The sequence below is a fragment of the Sapajus apella genome, unplaced genomic scaffold (genome assembly GCF_009761245.1).
Source record: "Sapajus apella isolate SASKATOON/1434 unplaced genomic scaffold, GSC_monkey_1.0 scaffold46, whole genome shotgun sequence".
NCBI classification, from domain to species: domain Eukaryota; kingdom Metazoa; phylum Chordata; class Mammalia; order Primates; family Cebidae; genus Sapajus; species Sapajus apella.
Genome location: NW_022436986.1, coordinates 4060368 through 4084418, shown reverse-complemented (window position 1 = coordinate 4084418; position 24051 = coordinate 4060368). Strand labels below are relative to the sequence as shown.

The 24051-nt window shown below is 42.1% G+C and overlaps 2 protein-coding genes across 7 annotated transcripts in view; one reads left to right on the top strand and one right to left on the bottom strand.

The window, feature by feature from the left end:
- Window positions 1-25: 25 nt before the first annotated feature.
- On the top strand, window positions 26-23318 carry TSTD2 (thiosulfate sulfurtransferase like domain containing 2). 5 transcript variants are annotated; one of them, XM_032240143.1, is made up of 12 exons: window positions 32-169; window positions 1924-2095; window positions 3029-3117; window positions 5862-6076; window positions 7474-7790; window positions 10558-10678; window positions 13870-13995; window positions 15154-15259; window positions 17448-17566; window positions 18065-18223; window positions 18847-18985; window positions 20650-23314. In XM_032240143.1, exons 4-12 carry the CDS (start codon window positions 5912-5914, stop codon window positions 20946-20948), a joined length of 1551 nt encoding a protein of 516 aa, XP_032096034.1. In that variant the 5' UTR covers window positions 32-169; window positions 1924-2095; window positions 3029-3117; window positions 5862-5911; the 3' UTR covers window positions 20949-23314. The 5 variants fall into 5 exon arrangements, with proteins under 5 accessions (XP_032096032.1, XP_032096034.1, XP_032096030.1 ...); XM_032240139.1 differs by having other exon boundaries at window positions 33-169; window positions 3029-3158; XM_032240142.1 differs by lacking the exon at window positions 1924-2095 and having other exon boundaries at window positions 33-169; window positions 3029-3158.
- Window positions 22155-24051, bottom strand: part of TMOD1 (tropomodulin 1) — a 91381-nt gene continuing 89484 nt past the window's right edge. The window contains exon 10 of one of the 2 annotated variants that reach the window (XM_032240146.1): window positions 22155-23770. In XM_032240146.1, coding sequence (XP_032096037.1) covers window positions 23706-23770 — 65 coding nt within the window. In that variant the 3' untranslated portion in view covers window positions 22155-23705. The remainder of the gene's footprint in view (window positions 23771-24051) is intronic. The other variant, XM_032240145.1, reaches the window with a different exon arrangement.

Here is a 24051-nt window from a genome sequence, read left to right as displayed (position 1 = left end):
CTGCCCTTGCGCCGACGTCCAGGAGACTTCCGGAGCTTGGTGACGTCACGAGCGAGCTTTTCTACCCAAACATGCGGCGGGGGCTGGGCTCGAGGGCAGTGAGCAGTGACAATTGCTAGGCGGAGATGGTGCAGGGAAAAGAGACCTAAGAAAGGATCAGGACTGGCGGGTATGTGCTCATCTACTCCCACTTTCCGTTTTTTGCCGCCTTGGGAAAAGTGGGCGGAGAGGTTGGGCTAAGCTCTGCACACGGGGTGGGGCCTGGGCGGGAGGCGGTGCCGCACGTGCCGCCCCCTGGGATGGAAAGGCCGGTCCTGACGCGAGCCTGCTGCTACCTGCTGCTCCTGGCTTGCCGGCTGGCCATCATTTTACCTAAGTGTTTGCTTAAGAAGGAACAAATGATTGCTTTAGTCATCTGTCTTCAAGGATTATTGGGTGTCTATATGCCTGTGTGTGAACATTCCTTCCTCTGATGTCTTTCTGAGCACCATACTGGCTTATCTAACTGCTTTGTCAATGGCCATCTGAAATTTCATTCTCCTGGCCTAATTCTCTCTCAGTCTTATTTCAGTAAATGACGTGATCGATCGGCTGCTTAATCCAAAAGTTTAGAGAGTCTTTCTTAGTTCTTCTCCCTCACTTTTTACATAATTATTTGTAAACCCTGCGTGCTCTGCTTTCAACACAAATCCAGAATCAGATCGTGTTACTGCTTTGTTTAAAAGACTCCTGTGAAGGCCGGGCGCGGTAGCTAACGCCTGTAATCCCAACATTTTGGAAGGCCGAGGCGGGCGGAACTCTTGAGCCCAGGAGTTCAAGACCCACCTGGGCAACTATGCGAACCCCGTCTTTACAAAGAAAAAAAAAAAAAATAGCCGGCCCTAGTGTTTAGCGTCTGTAGTCCCAGTTACTCAGGGGGAGAGTAGGGGGCCGAAGTGGGAGGATCCCTTGAACCCAAGAGGTCGAGAATGAAGTAAGTCGTGATTGCACCACTGTACTCAAGCCTGGGTGGCAAAGTGAGACCCTGTCTTATAAAAAAAAAAAAAAAAAGTGTCCTATGATTTTCCATTGCAAACTCCATACCATGGCCTGTGGGGTTCTACCTCTCCTAACCGTGCTCCAACCACTCTTTCTGTTCTTCCAATAAGTCAACTTGTTCTCATTTTAGGAACTTATACTATTTCTTTAACCTGAAGGTCTCTGGTTCTAAATCTGCGCCTGACTGGCTCTTGGTCACTTAGGTCTCAACTCAATTATCAGGTCCTTAGTGAGGGCTTCTTTGGTTACCCAATCACTGTTTTATTTCATTCAACGAATATTGTATTTATTAGCTTTTAGCACCTCCTAGGTGCCAGGCAGAGTTCTGAATGCTGAGGATGTAGAGGTGAACAAAGGAAAACCCCTGCTCTCTTGGCGCTGAAATTCTAATGACCCATTCAGGAATAGCCACAAATAGTGCCATCATAGGTAATGAGCAACGGGAGAGTAGTAGATAAGATCAGAGAGGTAGGGGGAAGGTGCTCTGTAAGGACTTTGGACATTATCCGAGTAAATTGAGAAGTCTTTGGACTATGTTTTTTTTTTTTTTTCGGAGACAGGGTCTCACCCTATTGCCCAGGCTGGAGTGTGCAGTGGCACAGTCTTGGCTTATTGTAACCTCTGCGTCCTGGGTTCAAACAATTCTCATGCCTCAGCCACCCAAGTAGCTGGAATTACAGACATGCACCACCACACCAGGCTAATTTGTGTATATTTAGTAGAAACAGGGTTTCACCATGTTGGCCAGGCTGATCTTGAACTCCTGGCCTCAAGTGACCCCACCCCCACCCCCCGGCCTCCCAAAGTGCTGGGATTACAGGCATAAGCCACTGTGCAGGGCCAATCTGACTTATTTTTTAATAGTTACCTCTCTGGCTCCCATAGGAGGAAGATATTTTGACTGTTACAATAATTCAAGCTACAAATGATGGTAGCTTGAACTAGGGTGGTAGTAAAGATGGTGTTGCAAAGTGATCTGATTGGATTGTGCTTCAAAAGCAAAGCTGGCCTGGCACAGTGGCTCACGCCTGCAATCCCAGCACTTCAAGAGGCCGGGGTGGGTGGATCACAAGGTTGCAAGATTGAGACCATTCTGGCCAACACAGTGAAACCCCATCTCGCCTAAAAAAATACAAAAATTAGCTGGGCATGGTGGCATGCACCTGTAGTCCCAGCTACTCAGGAACTGAGGCAGGCAGAAAAATCGCTTGAACCTGGGAGGTGGAGGTTGCAGTGAGCCAAGATCACGCCACGGCACTCTAGCCTGGGGACAGAATGAGACTCCTTCTCAAAGAAAAAAAAAGCAAAGCTGATAGAATTTTCTGAACAAGTAAATGATAGTGTGAGAAAATAAGGAGTAGGCAAATATTTATAGAAGTAGAGAAAATTATATGATGAATCCCCATGTACTCATCATCAACTTCAGTAATTCTTAACTCATGGGTAGTTTGGTTTCATCGATATTACCTCCTTTCTCCTAATTATTTTGAGGCAAATATAGTTTTAAGTCCTTGGAAGTAGATGAGATCACCTATGGGGTAAGTATAGATAGAGCTGGCACAGTGGCTCATGCCTGTGATCCCAGCAGTTTGGGAGGCTGAAGGGGGTGGGTCACTTGAGGCCAGGAGTTTGAGACCAGTGTAGCCAACATGGTGAAACCCTGTCTCTACTAAAAATACACAAATTAGCCTGGTGTGGTGGTGCATGTCTGTAATTCCAGCTTCTTGGGTGGCTGAGGCACAAGAATTACCTGAACCCAGGAGGCGAAGGTTACAGTGAGCCAAGACTGCCACTGTACTCCAGCCTAGGCAACAGAGCGAGATCCTGTCTCAAAAAAAAAAAAAAAAAAAAAAAAAAAGTCATACTCCATTTAGAGGTTGGGTGATGAGGAAGATCCAGCAAAGGAAACTGAGAAGCAGGGGCCCTTATCCCTAGCAGGTATTTTCGTGTTTTTTTTCTTACTTACTTACTTAATGTCTCTCTTTACCAGAATATAAGCTCCGAGAGTGCAGGGACGTCAACTGTTTCGTTTATAGCTGCATTCCCAGGACTATTCCACATGCCCGGCACATAGCAGAGGTGCTGAAAATAACAGTTCAGTGTACATAAATCAAAATACGGTGAGACTAAAAAAAGATGTCAAGCATGGGGAGATCATTTTGGGGTGGTGGAAAAGGTAACCCACACTCAGCTGTGGAGACCTTGAGTCAGGAAAGAACATGGCTCATTTGTGGAACTGGGCATGGTCCAGTGTGGCCAGAGTGGGAAATATGATGGGGAATGGGGAGCATAGTCAGAGATGAGCCTAGAGTATAGGGAAACTAAGTTTTTCAGGTCTTCAAAGGAAGCAGTGGCATGGGGGTAGCAGACAAGACATAAGTGAAAGGTGACACTTGAGCTCAGTCTTGATATACATAGTAAGCATATTGGGGGGGGGGAAAGAGGAGAGATGAAAAAGCAAGGGAAACAAAGCAGCTGAAAGCATAAATATTGGGACAGACCACTTTAACCATCAGGTCATATAGAGGGAGATTGGGAAAGATGCTGGAGGTGGGATCAGATTGGATAATAATTCCTTTTGACCATGTTACCTCCCAAATGCACTGCCCTTATAGGTAAATAAGTTCTCTGTTTCTAGAACAATGCCCAGAACCTAGAAGACCCTCCATAAATATTTGCTGAATGAATTTTAATTTGGAAATGATATACACACTTTTTCTACCTTTACAATAAAACAGCTTTGAGCATGGAGGAAGTGTGTTGAATGAGATTCTTCTACTTATTTGTCTTCTGCCTGGAAAGCCTACAGATTTGTGTAGAGACAGAAATGTACTCTTTTCAGTGGAACTTTATATGAAAGACATTTTCATGAGAAAGGAAAGAGATGCTAAAGAAGGTAGTATTTCTTCACCCAATCTCTTTCACTTTCAAATACAAGTAGAATTTGGGTTTAATAAATCTGTATTACCTTGCCTTACCCCTATAACAAACCTCATTTTGAGTTCCATGAAAGCACCACTTAGCTGATTCAAATGCATTTTATATGGTGCAAGTGACATCTTAGTTTATGAATCCAAGAAACAAAGGTCCTTTATAAGAAAGTTGGTGGTGCGTGTGTGTGTGTCTGTGTGTGTTTAGTCTCCATCAATCCCATCCAGCATTTTTAAGCAGCGGGTGTTCCCCAACTCATAAACTGCTCCTCGTTTGCCTTCACCTGGTTGAGGTACCCCATAGGCAGAGTTGTGAATCGGCAAAGTTCTTCACCAGTGTCTCACACCTTCCTTTTTCTCATTCTTAGTGGTGCACTTTTTCTGCTCCCTCTTGTGGAGCTTAGGACCTCTCTGCATGTTACTATTTTCAGAACCAAGAGTGTCTGCCTCAGTATTGCCTCCTTCAATATTATCCTCAAGATACTAACTTTGCCAGTTCACTAGTAACATGAAATAACCATTTGTTATGCTTTGGGGCAGAAATCTGGATAGAGCACAAGGGATACCTTGTCTCTGCTCTCAGCTCAGAGGCCAGTCTGAAATCCGAAGGGTCTGGTGGTTGATGCTGGCCATCAACTAGAGGCCTCTGTTCTCCTCCACCTGGTTTTCTGGGTGTGGTCTTTGCATGTGTTGGATTGGCTTACTCACAGCACAGTGGTTGGTCCCCTCAGAGTGAGCATCTCAGAATGAGAGCCAGTGCTAGCGTATCCTTTTGAGGGCCCAACCTCAGTCATACAGCATTGCTTCCATCACACTTTATTTTTGGGAGCAGTTAACAAATCCACCTAGGCTTAGGGACATGGATCAGAAATACTGCTGGAGCCATTTTTGGAAAATATAATCTGTCACAGCTAAATTTTAAAGAAATTTTTAATGTTAAATTTAAAGTACAGCATTAAATTAAATTAAAATATTACCATTCACTGAACCTTAGTATGTGCCAGACACTATATATTATTTCTTTCCAGTCCACAGTACAGTACTGCAGTGTAGATACTGCCATGCCCAATTTCCACATGAGAGATTTAGAACTCAGAAACCTTAAGTAGCTTGCCCATGTTCACATGCTCGGCAAACTGCTGCACCACAAACCAAAGCCCATGCTTTTTCTCAGTGTGCCTCTTAGTGCTTGTTGCCTGTAACCTTTGCTTTACAAAAGAACCAATGCAGTATGATGGTTGTAGTGTGTCCATTTTGATGAGATTTAGCCACAGTAGCGATTTTGACCTTTCTTCTGGCTCATTACAGTGGGGCTCTCTTGGTAATTATTTCTTCTAAAGAAGGAAATTTGCACAGCTCTGAAATTAGGGGGCAAAAAGAAGAAAGTGTTTATAACTGAAGGTGCTGGCACACAGCTTGATTGATTTGGGTTGTACCTGATGCTTTTCTGTTATTATTTACCCTAATGTCTGCCTGGCTTACTCCCTAATTCAGGTCTCTGCCTGAATGCTATTACCGCAGAAAGGCTTTTCCTACTCTCTGTGTTCAAAGGGCTCCTCCATCACTGCCTCCTTACCCTGCTGATTATTCTTCATAACCTTTTCACCATCTGATTTTAAAAATAAAAAATCAGTTTATCCACTTGTTTACTTGACCCCACTGGAATGTAAACTCTAAGCAGGCAGAAACTTTTTCTCTTTTGTTTACTGCTGTATACCCAGTGCATAGAATAGTGCTTGACTTAGAGTCGTTGTTAAGTAAATACTATCGATTTAGTAAGTGAATGAATGGATAGCTTGGGCTACTTTGCCCATGCTGATTTGCATGATTGATTAGCTTCATATTTAAGAAGTAATCAAAGACTAGCATGGCTGTTTCTTATTTATATTCTAGGAGGTATTTAACTGAAAGGAATCTCTGCCTCACTGTTCCAACCAAACCAGATGCCTTCTTCCACTTCACCAGACCAAGGAGATGACCTGGAGACCTGCATTTTAAGATTTTCTGACCTGGATTTAAAAGATACAAGTCTTATTAATCCCAGCAGCAGCCTCAAAGCAGAGTTAGATGGCAGTACGAAGAAAAAATACTCGTTTGCAAAGAAAAAGGTAGAATTCCTATGAATGTTTCATGATTATGTATGTATGGTTAATGCAGATACATTTGAAAGTAGCTTTATCAAGGTTGCTCTCCAGCTCAAGGTAAGATCTAGTCAGGGACATTAACCAGTGATGTGAATTCCATCTCAGGCAAAAGGGAATCATAGGCAAGGTGTGGCCCTGGAATAGTCATGGTGGAGTACTTGAGGAGGGTGGATCCTAGACAGATGGGTTAGATTTCATTCCCCCCTCCCAGGTCAAAAAACACTATAAACAAAGTTGAAAACCAAATGACAAGTGAAGAAAAAGTTTGTAACTATGATCAACAAAAGATCACTAAAAACACTTACACATCAGTAAAAAGATGAATGCCATAATGGAAAAATAGTCAACAGATGTGAACGGGCAAGCCAGAAAAAAAAAAATAAATAGGAAAAAGTATTCAACATTACTACTAAACAAAGTCATTTAAAAAATAGCATTTCTTTTGCCTTTTATTTGGACCAACATTAAAAATATTGATGATAAAAAGTATTATCAAAATATTGATGATAAAAAGTACTTAGTAAGGCTGTGGATAAAATGGTACCCACATGCTTTTCTGGTTAGAGTATAAATTGGCACATTTTTCCGGGAAGTCACTATTACAGATTAACATTTCATGCTTTTTGACCCCGCAATTTTTATTTTAGATACTCTATATAGATGGTTAAAGATATAGAAAGATGGATGCATGGAAGCTCATTCAGTATTGCTTATAATTAGAAATAGTAGAAACAATCTAAATGTTCATCAGTTGTTAACTGGTTAAGAGAATTTTCTGTTTGTTTTACAATAGCATAAGTAATTTTTATAAAAACAGTAATATTATTTTCCAGGAAAGAAAACATTTTGGTACATTTCTTCCCAGTCTTTTTCAATGTACTTTTTAATGTGGTTGAGATTATATTGCATAAGCAAATTTTATCCAATTTTTTTCACTTAACATTATTATATCATAAATATTTTTCCATATAACTTAAAACTGGCTGCTTAATATTCCATGGTAAGCATACCCCATAATTTACTTTCCATTTTCCTTTTGAAAATAACTGATAGTGTTATTTGTAATATCTTAGGCCAAACTGTATTATGTATATTCCACTGTGACTAATTCCTGAGAATAAAATTATGATGCTGAGAGTTATTTAACCTCCTTAATATAAAGCCTAGTCTTAATTTCTCTAATAGTCTCTTCTAAAGCTTACTAATAAGAGAAGTGTTACTCCTCAGAGAATCGTATAGCATAATGGGACATAAAACTGGAAACCCCTGCGGAAAGATAATATAAGGAATCTCACTGAGACTTCTATTGGCCATAAACTTAAGGTTATTTAACAGTGTTTGTATTTGTAATCTAATTACAGGCCTTTGCTCTTTTTGTCAAAACCAAAGAAGTTCCAACAAAAAGGAGTTTTGAATGTAAAGAAAAATTGTGGAAATGCTGTCAGCAACTATTCAGAGACCAAACCAGCATCCATAGACATGTGGCAACACAACATGTTGATGAAGTTTATCACCAGACAGCTTCTATTTTAAAGCAACTGGCTGTGACATTGAGCACCTCAAAGAGTCTTTTGTCTGCAGATAAAAAGAACCCTCTAAAAGAATGCCTTCCACATAGCCATGAAGTGTCTGCTTGGCTCCCTGATATAACCTGCTTTAACCCTGATGAGCTGATAAGGTAAGATTTTCATTCTGTATTTTGGTTTGATTTAAAGTATTTTTCCAACCACAGTGGGATACGACAGTTCACCAATTAAAATGGCCAAAGTGAGAAAGACTAACTCTGTCAAATGTGAATGAGGATGTAGAACAACTGGAACACCCAGTCACTGCTGGAGGCAACATAATATGGCACAACCACTTTGGAAAAGTGTTTGGCAGCTTCTTAAACATGCATCGTCCCTGTGGCCCATGCCTGGGTATAATACCAACAGCAATAAAAACATGTCCACAGAAAGCCTTATACAAGAATGCTCATAGCAGTTGCATTCATAGTAACAAAAAACTGGAAACAACTATAATTATCCATCAACAAGAGAATGCATAAACTGGTATAGTCACATAAGAATACTGCACGACAATAAAATGCCATAAACTGCTAATATGCAAGAACATATATAGGTAAATGAGAAAATCCTTAGGCTGAGTGAAAATAGCCAGACATGGGCCACGTGTGGTGGCTCATGCCTGTAATCCCAGCACTTTGGGAGGCCAAGGCAGGCAAATCACGAGGTCAGGAGTTCGAGACCAGCCTGGCCAACATGGTAAAACCCCGTCTCTATAAAAAATTAGCTGGGTGTAGTGGCAGGTGCCTGTTATCCCAGCTACTCAGGAGGCTGAGGCAGGAGAATCGTTTGAACCTGGGAGGCGGAGGTTGCAGTGAGCCGAGATCACACCACTACACTCCAGCCCCGGACCTGGGGTAAGAAAAAGAAAATTGTAATATATATTTACTATTCTTTCAGTGGAAGTGGCTCATCATAAAGATCTTGACCCTTGTCACCCTTACATTGAGTAGGCTGAGGAGGAAGAGATTTTGGTCTTGTTGCCTCATGAGTGCTAGAGGCAGAAAAAGATCTGCAAATAAGTGGACTTGCACAGTTCAAACCCATGTTGCTCATGGGTCCACTGTAGTCCAAATTTGATAAATTTTTGTCATTACGACTCAGTGCCACATTCCCTTTGCTTATCGGAAAGCATAAAGTTAGAAAGGAAATTGAAGTAGGAGTCACACTTGAGCTATTCACTAAAATTTTCCATACCTTCATTTCCTCACCTCTAAAATTGGAGTAACAATCCGTGCCTTGCCTTCCTCCCAGTACTGCAGAATGGATTACATAGGATGGTGATAGAAGGAGCACTTGTGAACTATAGTGTGCTACACAGATGTGGCCATTCCATTTCATTATGGCCCCACACTTCAGGGAATTTACTTACTGGTTAGAGAAACAAAGAAAAAGACACATGAGACAAATTAGCAGATGATACAAAACAGGTTATATAATTACCTGTTGAATTGTATGATACAGAGACTAATTTGTTAAAGGAGCTTAGAGAAAGGAAAATAGGATCTGAAATAGGCAAGAAGGTTTCATGGAGGAGGCTAGGCCCTGAAATATGATGAGGCTGTTGATGAGACACTCAGACTCCAGAGCTGGAGAGGACTTTAATTGTCCTGTATAGTGGCATTCCCTAAGGTTCCATGGAACACTAGTTTTAGAGGCTGCTAACAAGATATTGAAAAAGAGGGTATGAAAGACAAATTTGGGAAGCACTCAATCAAACTGTTGTTACTGCAAGACTTCTCAGAGCCTTTAATAGATAAGAGGCTTTTGCCGTGATTCTTAAGGAGGGAGATGCTGTCTACAGGGTTTCCAAACGTGACTTTATAGAGCAGCTTCATAACACGCTTTGGAAAATATAATTTATTTCCAATCTCTGATTTTTTTTTTTTTTTTTTTTTTTTTTTTGGGATGGAGTTTCGCTCTTGTTACCCAGGCTGGAATGCAATGGCGCCATCTCGGCTCACCGCAACCTCCGTCTCCTGGGTTCAGGCAATTCTCCTGCCTCAGCCTCCTGAGTAGCTGGGATTACAGGCACGCGCCACCATGCCCAGCTAATTTTTTGTATTTTTAGTAGAGACGGGGTTTCACCGTGTTGACCAGGATGGTCTCGATCTCTTGACCTCGTGATCCACCCGCCTCGGCCTCCCAAAGTGCTGGGATTACAGGCTTGAGCCACCGCGCCCGGCCCCATTCTCTGATTTTACAGATGAGGAAACTAAGGCCCAGAAGTGATGAAAAGTCCAGGTTTCACAGCTAGTTAGTATAAGACAGCACAGTGCAGTAGGGAAAGAGCATAGATTCTGATGTCAGAAGACTGGCGTTCAGGTCCTTGCTATCACTTTCTGGCCATCTCATTTGGGAGGAATTGGCCTCAGTTTATTCAGCTGTAAAATGGGGATGATAATAATAACCTGCATCATAGAAAGAGGGTTATAAGAAAAAATGGAAGTGATCCTGAAATACCATAGGGGGAAAAATAAAAAAAAAAATTAAAAATTAAATAAATATAAGAAAAAATGGAAGTGAAACTTTTTTGTATGATGATTCATACAGATCCTTCCTTATGTGAGAGGATAAGCCAGAATGCAACCAAATTTCTAACTTTTCTATGAATTGGAGTTACTAATACCTGTCTCTTGGATATGACCATTAAATGAGGGATCCAAGTAAACTCACTTTTTGTCAAGTAAGTTCGGTATAGATACCGTCTTCTGTACAGCAAATATAAAAGGAAATTGCTTTTCATTTCAGGAGAACAATAATCAGAGCAAAGGCAGGCATGAGTGTCTTCATCTTAGCCTTCCCTCAGACTGCCTGGGTGTGCTTTATGAATTGTGACTTCTTTATGCCAGTGACTCAAATGCTCTTTGCATTTTATAGTGGCCAGGGCAGTGAAGAAGGGGAGGTGCTCCTTTATTACTGCTACCGTGACCTGGAGGATCCCCACTGGATCTGTGCCTGGCAGACAGCTCTGTGTCAGCACCTGCACCTCACAGGCAAGGTAACACCTCCTCCGCCACTCCCTCCTCCACTCGGTTCATCTTGCCTGCCGACCTTGGATTGCAAATGCTGTGCTCATTATAAAAAAGAATCACTGTTGAGTGTTTAGAAGTTAGGGAAATTCTTTTGGGAATTTAAGTAGAATACTAGCTATTAACATGGTATTTTTTAAAGAATATTTACTGGCATAAACCAGGAGTCAGCAAACTTTTTCTTGAAGAACCAGATAGTAGATATTTTAGGCTTTGCAAAAAAAACTATTCAATATTGTTATACCATGTGCGTAACTATAGATAATATTTGAAAGAATTGTATGGCTCTGGTTGACTAAAACTATATGGAAAACAAGGATAATTTGCTCTTCCCTGGTATAGGGAAATATTCATGATATATTAACTGGAAAAACGTTTTACAGTACATAGAGGGTGTGATTCCAAGTTGCTTCTTAATTTTCCTAGAACGTGCCAGGGTCATTTACCAGCTCAGGGTGTTGACATTTGCTGTTTCCTTCCTCTCTAGAGTGCTCATCCCCTGCACTTTCACATGGCACATGCCCTACTTCAGATCTCTGCTCACATACTGTCTCCTTAGAGCTCTAGTCTGAAGTAGTCCTCTCCAGACCTCATCACGTTCTATCCCTTTCTGCTTTTCAAAGAATTTATTACTACCTGAAAGTATAATCTTCATTTATAACCTTCAGGAGGACAGGAACTTTGATCTTAATTAATTGATATATTCTCAGTACTAGAACAGAGCTTAGCATATAGCAGATCCTCAGAAGATATTTGGAGAATATAGAATGAAGGAATGGATGCATGTTCATGCCAAAACCAGAAGTGTGTGTATAAAGATGGAAGGTTGTGTATACCAAAATGTTAGTAAAATTGTCTAGGCATGTAGGGTTATTGATGGTTTTTATTTTTTTGGTTTTATTTTTCTAAAATATTCCTGATTACATTTCACACATCTGTATGTCTGTGTCTTTTGTGTTAACTTTCAAAGTTTTAAATTGTATACCACTACCAGTGAGTTGTCATTGGCTTGTGCCATGAATCTTGTTTTATATCCATAACCTAAAGAATTGATCAAGTGAGGCATCAACCCAAGTGCCTTCTCTGGACCCTGAAAAGGGCAGCCATTAAACATTTTTGAATTATAAAGTACTGGTAGATATTGGTGTTACATGACTAGAACAATATAGGACCTTGAATTAAATCATCTGCTTTTCCAGAAATTGCCATGATGCCACATGTGCTGTGCTTGCTAGCACTTTTCTTTGGAGAACCATCTTTAAACTCATCCACAGGATTTTGTAGTACCAAAACAACCAACTCTGCAGGGCACCCAGAGCATTGTCCCTTAAGGCAGGGCCTTACCCCAGGCTCTAATGTCCCCTAACCAGGGGAGCATTTCAAAGAGAATCAGGGTTCGAGATACCAAAGAGCCCCAGATATGGATGCACATTCATTTATTCAGCAAATATGTACTGAGGGCCTACTATGTGGCAGGCACTGTTCTGGGGGATATACTAGTGAGCAAAACACACATACCTACGCAGAACTTGTATTCTAGTGGATGGGTTTGCAGTGGTGGACTGTCCTCCAAACACCATGCAGAGATACATGCTCACACATACTCTCTGCTCTCAGATGTGCTCTGTGCTTTAGGATTTGGATAGTATCTCCTCAGCAGTTCTTTTCATTTCTGGTGCTCTTTAGTTCCCTATTTATCCACATAAAGAAATAAGGGTTCAGAGAAGTCAATTAACTTTCTCACAGCTAAATGCAAGTTAGTGGCAGAGCTTAATCTTGATCCTAGATCTGCTGACCTCTGTAGAGGACTCTGTTATGCTACCTGGATTTAGATTAAGCTCAGAATTCACTTTTTTGGCTGTTGGACCATCGTAGCTCCATAGGAAATGGGCTTTCCAGGAGTTTTATTCACATTCTCTTGTTCAGCACACATGAAACAAAATAGTTCATCTTAACTGTAGGCTATGCCATTTTAGAAAAATACAGATATCCAGCTGGGTGCAATGGCTTATTCCTGTAATCCCAGCACTTTGGCAGACCAAGGTGGGTAGATCACTTGAGGCCAGGAGTTCAAGACCAGCCTGGCCAACATGGTGAAACTGTCTCTGTTGAAAATACAAAAATTAGCCGGGCTTGGTGGTACATGCCTGTAATCCCAGCTACTTGGGAGTCTGAGCTAGGAGAATTGCTTGAACACAGGAGGTGGAGGTTGCAGTGAGCTGTGCCACTGTACTCCAGCCTGGGCAACAGACCAAGACTCTGTCTTAAAAAACAAACAGGTATCCATCTCACACCAGTCAGAATGGTATTATTAAAAAGTCAAACACTAACAGATGCTGGTGAGGTTATGGAGAAAATGAAATGCTTATATACTGTAAGTAGGAGTATAAATTAGCTCAACCATTGAGGAAGACAATGTGGTGGTTCCTCAAAGACCTAAAGATGGAGATACCATTCAACCCAGTAATCCCATTACTGGGTATGTAACCAGAAGAATATAAAATAAATTGTTCTGTTATAAAGACATATGCACACATATGTTCATTGAAGCACTGTTTGCAGTAGCAAAGACATGGAATCACCCTAAATGCCCATCAGTGATAAACTGGATAAAGAAAATGTACTGGATAAAGAAAATGTGGGAATACTATACAGCTATAAAAAAGAACAAAATCATGTCCTTTGTAGAGACATGGATGGAGCTGGAGGCCATTACCCTTAGCAAATTAATACAGGAACAGAAAACCAAATACTGCATATTTTCACTTATAAGTGGGAGCTAAATGATGAGAACACATGGGCACATAGAGGGGAACAACAAACACTGGGGTCTTTTGGAGGGTAGAGGATGGGAGGAGAGAGAGGATCAGGAAACATAACTAAGGGGTACTAAGCTTAATGCCCAGGTAGAAAAATAATCTTCACAACAAACCCCGATGACACAATTTTACCTACAGAGCAAACCTGCACTTGTACCCCTGAACTTAAAAGTTTAAAATAAAAAAACACAGATATCTTTGTCAATAGCACTTTGGTGTCCTCAGCTGCATCTCTGCTTTTCCTGTTAAATTCATTGACACAAATGAGTCTATTGTTCTTCCTTAGAAAGATAACTAAGCTAAGAACAGTCTGTGTTCTCTTTCTTACCGTCTTGTCTCAGATTCGAATTGCTACAGAAGGAATCAATGGGACAGTTGGTGGAAGCAAACTGGCTACCAGACTCTATGTGGAAGTCATGCTTTCCTTCCCATTGTTTAAGGATGATCTGAGTAAAGACGATTTTAAGGTAAGAGGAAATGAAAATAAAATGGATCTAGAGCCATCAGCTTCTGCCTCAGTGCGTGTTATTGAAGAGGAGTTCAAAGTAGAGAAATAAGCAGTGCCAAGTAAATACCCTTTCCCCTTTATTTTTTGTGTGTTTTTTGGGATTTGGGTGGGGGGGGTTGTTTTGTTATGTTTTTTGACAGAGTCTCACTGTGTCACCCAGGCTGGAGTGCAGTGGCGTGATCACAGCTCACTGCAGCCTCGACTTCCCTGGACTCAGGTGATCCTCCCATGTAGCTAGGACCATAGGCGGGCACCACCATGTCTGGCTAATTTTTAAATTTTTGTAGAGATGGGGTCTCACTATGTTGTTCAGGCTGGTCTTGAACTCTTGGGTTCAAGCAATTCTCCTGTCTCAATCTCCCATAGTGCTGAGATTACAGATGTGAGATTACTGGTCCCCTTTCCCCTTTAAATATGCTTTTCCCTTTAGGTTATGAGACAGTGCAATAGAAGGAGCATGCTTGTCCCCATTCTTCCATTGAGTCACCATGTCATCTTGGACCAGCTAATGCCCTCTCTAGACCTCAGTATCCCTTCTTATAAAATAAGGATGTTATAGCTCATGCAATCTGGGACTCTAATAGACTTGGACAGATTAGCTCACTTGAGAGACCACCAGGCTGGTCAGCACATCACAGTGTTTTTAGTAAATCTGGAATAGTATGATTAACACTTCACACCACATGGGGGAATAAAGCCGTTGCTCTCCCAGGTGGGCTACATTGTTTGACATTGTTTGAGTGACTTTATACTTAGTCATAATAAGTGATAAGGTGATGGGAAGTGCCTTGCTAGTGTTCATACTGGCAGTGATAGGAAAAGAACGAAAGCTGGGCATAATCACACGTGAGAATTGCTTGGCGGCGTTTCTGTTGTATAATTAAATGATTATACCTAAAGAAACACCTTTTCACCTTAACATTCCTTCACATGGCAGGTATGCAATAAGTATTTATTAATGTTGAATTATCTAGAATATTCTGGGCCCTAACCAGAAGTTTTTTAAGGCTTCAGCTATCGTTATTACAAAATAGACCATTATTCTTCTACTGGCACTTTTCTTATACCTGGAGATGGGACAGGAAGACTGTATTCTGTTTTGTTTTTCATTGGCTAGACCAGCAAAGGAGGAGCTCACTGTTTTCCAGAATTGCGTGTTGGTGTATTTGAAGAAATTGTGCCCATGGGCATCAGCCCCAATAAGATCTCCTACAAGAAGCCTGGTATGCTTGCTTTTAGAAGATTGTGCTTTAATTCACAGGGACAAAGCTTAATAGAGAGACAAATAAGAAAGCTGGGCAATGTGATCAGCAGGAGTCATGAGTTCTCTCTAAAGCAGCTGTGGGGTGGCTAACGCTTGGGTGCTTAGACTTGTTTCTCTGTGGTGCTGAGGTAATTGAAGACTCACCTCTTAGAGTGACATATCTTATTCTTCTTCTTGGTGATGGTTTAGCAAGTAGTTGTTTCTCTTTCCAAAGATAGCAGTTTGGGAAGAGTGTAATTATTACTTGTAAACAGTTCATCAGCAGAATAGAGCACGCAGACCTTTTGCTACAGGAACCAAGTTGCTTTCAACACTAAAGCAGTTTTCACTGTGCTCTAGAATGTTCTTTCCCCATCTTCTCCATGGTAAATGGTTGAAAGACATTTGTTTGGCACGTTTTTGGGGGGTTTTATTGTCCTTTTTACTATGAAAAATTTTAAACATTAAAAAAAAAGTAGAAAAAATAGTATAGTGAAATTCTATGTACCTGTCATACAGCTTTAGCAGTTAACTGATTCATGGCCAGCTCTCACCCATACCCCATCCTTTCTCCCATCTTGGATTATTTTTTGAAAGGAATCCCAATGTCAGCCCATTTCATTTGTAAATATTTTTAGTAGATACCGCTAAAAGATAAAAATTTGTTCAAAAAGACGTAAAACTATATCACATCTTAAAACATTTTAACTAATTCCTTAATATATTATCAAATATCTAGTTAGTCTATAACCATAAGTCAGGTACTAATCCAGATTCCTTGGCCTGGCTCTGGGCCCTCATCTCTCCTTGGTGTGGAGCAGTTTCATTGGTTGTTGGGGTTCCTCTCTAAGAGGAATGAAGCTCCTTTGGTGCTGTAAAGCTTTATCATGGGTGGTGGGTAACTGAGTCACCAGAGCCCCTGGCAATGATGAGGCATGGCTACCTCACAATGCAGATTCACCAAAAGTTCCTCGCAATCTACTGGGATGTCTGGACTCCCAAAGATAGGGGAATACTTCTATCCTAGAGAGTTACAAGGCAAAGAGCCCCAGGAGACTGCGGTTCTCTTTTTTTAGTCCCTTTGTATATATATTTTTGAGACGGGGCCTTGCTCTATTGCCCAGGCTGGAGTACAGTGATGTGATCATAGCTCACTGTAGCCTTGATCTCCTTGGCTCAAGGAATCCTCTTGCCTCAGCCTCCAAAGTAGCTGAGATTGTAGGCACACACCACCATGGCCAGCTAATTTTAAAATTTGTTTTGTAGAGACATAGTCTCGCTATGTTGCCCAGGCTTCTCCTTGTATTTTTAAAAAATTTATTTATTATACTTTAAGTTCTGGGGTACATGTGCAGATCATGTAGGTTTGTTACATAGGTATACACAAGCCATGGTGGTGGTTTGCTCCATCCATCACCCCATCATCTACATAAGGTATTTCCCCTAATGCTATCCCTCCCCAATCCTCCCACCCCCTGCTATTCCTCCCCTAGCTCCCCACCTCCCAGGCTTTCCTGGCTTTTTCTCTCCTTTACTTTCTTTCTCATATGTCATTTCTGTGTCTCCTCCTCTTGCCCTTTTCTTTTACTCATGTACACACACTTAGAGACATTCTTCTTGCCCTTTTGCATTAAAAATGTATATATTCCAACATTTTTCCATAACTTTATGCTTACACCTGCCTGTGTCAGGGTTCTTAGCCTTCAACGTGGGTTTGACCTTGATATAGAACAGTTTACACAGCCTATAGTGAGCCACATATATGCCCAGCTCCTCCATGCACAGTGACAATAGAACGGCAGCCGTTTCCTGACCTACTAGTGACCATACAATGGACCAGCAAATTCACATGGCAATTTAGATCTCAGTTACCTGGTTTTTATCACTAGGGTTAGGCCAAGTATGAGGATGCACACTTCTTTGCCTAGTCATTTCTAAACTACCAAGTCTCCTTAGCCCTCATTTTAGGAAGATGGCGATTGAGGATACCTGGAATTACTAAATTATTTCATCATGATCATCAAATAGTGTTCTTTTCAGACAGCTGTAATCATGAAGAGGTTTGGGTGGAAAGAAACTAAGCAACATGTAAGTGAGGCTGGGCCAGTTGTGATTGGGTTTTGGGTTTTTTGTTTTGTCTTTAACATAATTTTTTGGTTTGGTTTTAGGAGTCCATTTATCCCCAGGTGAATTTCATAAAGAAGTAGCAAAGTTTTTATCTCAGGCAAATCAAGAACAAAGTGATACTATCCTTCTTGATTGCAGAAACTTCTATGAAAGCAAAATAGTAAGTAAGAGCCAGAATTAAGTTCTCTGAATTGGTACATCTCACCATTCCCACAGTGTGATATATTTCCCAAGGGGACCTTGTGTGTGCCTACCTGTGGCCACATGGATCTCCTCCGAGTACTAGTAGCTTCAGAGAAATGCAAGCCCTTAAACTCAGAATCTGATGAGAGAGTCTAAGAAAATATGAATTAAAGACATCTTGGCACATAATATACTTCTTGACCATGAGCCTGCCTTTGACATGGATCTAGGATCTTGCAAAGTTGCCTTTGGGCAGCCTCTCCAGTTCCCCTGAGGACCCTGGGAAGGTGACCCATAGCTCACCAGCCTTGGTTTGAAATTCAGATCTTGAAATTGAAAGGTCAAGAGTGGGGATGAGATTAGCAACTAGCAGGGGCTTCTTTGCCAAAGTGGGGTTTGTTGGGCACAAAAAGAACCTTGCTCCTACCAAGCATGTTTTTCTGATAATTTTCCTTTTGCTGTTCCTGTGTTACAGGGACGATTTCAAGGCTGCTTAGCACCAGACATCAGGAAATTCAGTTACTTCCCTAGCTACGTTGACAAAAATCTAGAACTTTTCAGAGAGAAGAGGGTGCTGATGTACTGCACCGGGGGCATCCGCTGTGAGCGGGGTTCAGCCTACCTCAAAGCCAAGGTGAGCCACCACCCCAGGCCACTGTGGGCATGGTGGTGAAGGAGGCGGCTCCATCAGCAGCCTGTGTGGAGCTGTCCACTGCCCCCAGTACCTCCCCACCCCAGGCAGCCAAAGCATGCATTCACCCCTTCTATGGCTCCAGCATGGATTTTATAAGTACAAAATCTGAGGGTCTTTAATCTCAAGACGTGAAAAACACTTAACAGTCTTAGAGACTCGTCAAATGTAAAAGGGAGAGATTAGTTAACATCTCCCATTTCCTAATCCTTTTGCTTGATCCTGAGAAGAGCAAATTCAGTAACATTACATGTCCCAACAGGTGTCTTCCTATATTTAGGGGGCAGCAGAAATAGTTGGGCTTCCCAGGATCTAAAGGGTGAAAGCCCTGCCTGCTGTCATCACCCATCCCCCTAGGAGGCAAGATCTGTCCAGTTGGTGCCTTACTTAACCCCTTGGTCAGCAATTCCTCAGTGTCCTGCAGGGGGAGCCAGTAGCCCCTGACTGATAGCAGCTGCCATGAGTCCTCCACGTCAACACTCCTCGCCATGCTCCACTTCTCCGTGGAGCATCTTAACAGGTCTCTGCTTGGCTCTTCAGATTTCCTGTTGTTTTTCCACACCTAGGGAGTGTGCAAGGAGGTGTTCCAACTCAAGGGTGGCATCCACAAGTACCTGGAAGAGTTTCCAGATGGCTTTTACAAAGGGAAGTTGTTTGTTTTTGATGAACGCTATGCTCTGTCCTACAACAGTGATGTGGTGTCAGGTAGGTCAGCGCAAGCTCAGAGCCCAAACTGAAATGAAGCATATTACCAGTCACCATTCTAGAAAAATGACACAGGGAAGACAGGCCAGTGCTCATTACTGAGCACTGAATAAGCTGGGAAAGTAAGTACATTGTGCCACCATTTTCCCAGCAGTGGAGCAGAGAGAACCCTAGCCCAGGAGTCAGGAGGCCTGTGTTGGGATCCTGGCCTCACCATTGCTAGCTGGACAAGCTCTTTAACGTGGGGATCATCTCACCTGCCATGCCTGCCTGCCTGTCTGCCTGCCTGCCAAAAGCTGGACTACTGGGCTATTTCAGGGCTCTTAACCTGGAATTGGTATATAGATTTTAAGGATTCTGCGAATTTGGATGGGAAAATAATTCTATCTTTGTTTTCAATAACTCCTCGCTAAAATGAAGCATTTCCTTCAGTTATGAATGTAGGCAACAAAACCAGTTGTATTAACCTACCTGTGACTTTGTCTTCAGTAAGATTCACAATACTTTCATATGTTACAGTTGCCTCAGATATCTCAAAATAGTATTTATATCACTGCTTCAAAATGGAAATAGTTTATTAGACCCACCACTAAGAATTGATACATAATGTGTTAATGACACATCTTACTATATATATATATATCACAGATTTTGAAAAATACTTTGATATTTTGTATTTGTATATAGTTGGTTTCCTTTGGAAACTTACATATTTTATGCATTTAAAAATGTTTTTCTAGGTCAGGCAGAGAAGCTCATGACTGTAATCGCAGCACTTTGGGAAGCTAAGGTGGGAGGATCACTTGAGCCCTGGAGTTTGAGACAAGCCTGGGCAACATAGTGAGACCCCATGTCTACAAAAAAATTTTTAAATTAGCTAAGCATTTATTTTCACTTAAGTGGTTTTGTAGTCTCTTACTGATCACTACTTCAGATCTGTTTTGGAGCTAGATGGGGTATAAATTCTAAACAAGTAGAAAGAGTAGATTTGATTTTACAGGGGTTATATTGGCTGGACTCGATGGGTACCTGCATGTGAGTGTGAAGGAGAAAGAAAAGGCTCAAAGGTAGCTTAGATAAGCAAGATAAGGAAAGATGAGGAAGAATGATGTTATCAATGGTAACAGGAGGTCATCAGGGAAAAACAGGTGGAGAACAAGATGGTGTGAATTTTAGGAAGCAGATGGTCAAGTGTCCTAACAACTGCAGGAGAGATGCAGTCCTGGGGGAGAGGGGTGTGGACTGCAGATGTTCATTGTAGGTGGGTTATCGCCTGAATTTAGGTGTGTTGTCCCCACAGGAAAAGAGAATGATCAAAGGGGAAAAGATCACTTAACAAGGGGGTTTGGGAGGTGGTTGGCCAGCTTTGGAATAGCTGGTGAGAGAGAGAAACTTTGATTACCATCTAGTCACCACCTGTTCTCTAATGGGAAAAAGAAAAAAAAAGGAAATACCGGAAGCAGACAGTTCCCCGAAGTAATCTCCCAAAGAATAAGCCAGGTGGTTTGGGTGGTGGTTGGTTGTTGTTGCTAGAAGACAGAAGCAAAAACCTATTTGGAAACCTTCCCCGGATATCTTAGCTTCTGGCCAGCTAAGGGGAGGAATGCCTGTCTACATGTGAGTGAATGCATGTGTTTATAATGAGGGCTTTCCTTCTTCCCCAGAATGTTCATACTGTGGAGCCCGGTGGGACCAGTATAAACTCTGCTCTACTCCCCAGTGCCGCCAGCTCATTTTGACCTGCCCTGCCTGTCAAGGACAAGGATTCACAGCCTGTTGTGTCACATGTCAAAACAAAGGGAGCAGGAAGGCTTCAGGCCCTACGCAAGACAGCTTCAAAGAGGAATGCGAGTGCACAGCCCGACGGCCACGTATACCTATGGAACTCTCGCAGCATGTGCGACAGCCTGTGGGCCCAGAGCCAGGGCCTGATGCTGCTGAGGATGGGCCACGGCTTGTGTGAGCAGCACCTTTGGCATTTTCCCAGGCCCTTGATAGAAGTAGGTTTGGGGTGACCATATACAGAAAGAATAGCAAGGCTGCAGAAATAGAAATCAGGAACTTCAGTGCTGGCCACTGTCACCATGGCAGCTCTCTGCACTTCACAGTGGGAGGGGAGAAGGAGTCACATTTTCTACCACTTACCTGAGACATTCTGATATGGATGATGCTAAAGCACAGAAAAAAGGTGAGCTGCGTGGGATCCCAACGCTGCTGAGGGATACAGCCCGTGCCTGGTGGCCACAGCATGCCCTTTCTCTGCCATGCAGCGGAGCTGTTAGTCATTGCCCTTGTCAGCAGACCTTCTACCCCGGTGGCAGACGTGAAAGCTATGGCCCTGGGAGTGGCCTCCTAAAACAAGCCACTTAGGTAATCTGCCATCTTCCCTTAACCAGTTTCTCCTCTGATAGCCTGAGGACATCTGCAGGCTGTGGCATTGGGCTAACCTCCTGCTTTTGTAGATATAACCATTCTTTTGTATACATGGAGGATGTTACAAGAACACCCGAGTATGCCAAAACTCTTGCATACTCAAGTTCCACAGTGGGTCCTGCAGAACCCGTGTATCTGATAAATCAGTCCTCCATGTATGCAGATTTCGCATCCCATCAGTACTGTATTTTCAACCTGCATGGTTGAAAAAAATCTATATAAGTTCAGCCATGCAGTTCAAACCCATATTGTTCAGGGGTCAACTGTACAGTTTATTGGCACAGCCACACTCATTCCTTTATGTATGATCTACGGCAGAATTGAGTAGTTGCAACAGAGACTATGTGGCCTGTGAAATCTGAAATGTTTACTGTCTGGCCTTTTACAGAAAAGTTTGCCAGCCCATGGTGTAGACCAACAGCTTATCTGATAGAGATAGAGGTGGCCTTAAAGATGTTGCCTTCTTCATTTTTTTTTGGTTTGGTTTCTGTGAGACATTTCCTCTAATAGCTCTGCTTTCCCCAGCACTCACTCTGTTAGCTTTTAAATGTTCTCTTTGGGAGCTTCATATAAGCTTGATGACATTTGAGCCACAGTTTGTAGATCAGCACCTGGAATATATGACACATTCTTAGTGAGGTCATCCAGCACTGCCATGGTGGCTGCCCAGTCTTCTGGCCAGTGTGCTAGGTACACGTTCCTGTCACACAGGGCCCAAGAAACACATACACAGCCATACATAGACCAACAGATTTAATATTATATTGCAGTTTTCAGCGATGCATAATGCAGCTGCAATTGTATTTTAAGGAGAAGCCAAGTGGGAATGGTTGTCCCTGCAACCCACTCCCGGGCCATGTGCAGCCTCAGTGGACACTTCCATAGTGCTGAGGCCCTGGCCCCACCTCCAGCTAACCTGTACTGCCCACTGCCTTGTGGTTCAGTGCGCAGGCCTTTGCCTTTTCATCACCAGCCTCTCTGCTCAGTGCTTGCAGTTCTTGGCCTTGTCCTTTATCATGAGATTTGCTGAAATCACTAATGAAAATAACTCCCAAAAGCAACCAACAAAAATACTAGTTTAACTGGCACTGTGGTATATTAAAAGGCACAAGGGCATTGTGGCTTAACACTTTTGCTGGATCCCAAGAGACGCACATGATGTTACAAAGGGATCTGGCAGAATACTAATAAATACATTTCAGTATAATCATCTTGGGGTGGTTTGGCCAGGATTTCCTAATTCTTTGATATCTAGGTTTTCTTCACCATTGTCCTGCAGAGGCTTAATACACAGGCATAAGATCAGCAGTGATTTGTCTAATAAGTGATGAGATCGGCAGCCAAAGTCGCTAAGCTGGACCATTACTAAATACCATGGCCATGTTGGACTGGAAATTTATCCTTCTAGTGTCTTACCTGACATAAGCCATTTGCCCACTGTGCAACATAGAAAGGTGTTTTCAAGTATTTGGCCATAGATTTTTACATCCATCATAAGGTTGGCATTCAATAAGGAAAAACTTCTAACTCCAGTATTAAATTGTACATAAATCCCAAATGTTCTTAAAGAACACTCAGGGACACGTTTGTTGCCTGGGCTTGGTAATGAAAGGTTCATTTTTGAAACTTGAAATTTCACCATTGGTTTTTTTCCCTATCAATCATTTCCTCATATCCAGCAAAAGGAATCTCAGGTTCTTTGATTCCTGGCAGAGTTCTGTGGCTTCAGTCTGTGTATCTGTCCTGAGGGGAAAATTGTGTCTTGATCCATTAATCAATTTGGTAACTTTAATCTTGAGGTTTTTATAATTCTAAGGAGGGTTAATAAAGAACGATAATCTGTTTTGTTTGCTAATAGCTAAGACAAATTTGTAATAAAGTGTTTCATAATACTTCTAAAGCATATGGAAGAGTATGCCATTTACGTGTTACATATTTTAAATGTACTTGAAACACCACACAGCAAGGCCACTGAAATTGGGCTCCTGGGGCTAAGTCGCTGCTACTGTAACATCATCATCTTCAGTAAGATCTGCTGGTTTGGGGGCTTCTATTCTTTAAATAATAACCAGACTGAACTTCTGAGACTAAAGAAAAACTTCACATTAACGATATTTTATAAAATTTTCAACTACAACCACTAGTCAACCTAAAACCTTAGTGCATAAAGAACTGAACCACAAAAGGGTTTCGTGCTGCTGGCGTTTTGCCTTCCGGTTTCCCCTGCAGAGCACAGGTCATCAGTAGAACATGTCCAGTTCAAAGGCATGGTCTCCACCACCGCACACTAGACACCACTCCGACACTTGGGAATGATGGGCCCAGTCAGGTCCGCAAGCCTCCTCTTCCTCACTGGAAAGGAATGGAGATGAGATATAAGGCACTTGTCTCAGTAGACCAGGGACCACCGCTGTTACTCTGAGAAAGCACTGTGAAGCTTGGCCCTAACTGGGTTGTTAGCAGTCTGAAGTCTGTTGTTTTGAAAGAACGGTATGTGTGAGTTGCACGACAGCCCTCCGGCTTGTCAGTGTTCATTGATGAGGGTCTGTGGTAGTGGAGATTCATCCATAGATTCCTGCTAAATGGCTGATTGCACAGGCCCACTTTATAGCTCAACTGTTTTCTTTGCCTAC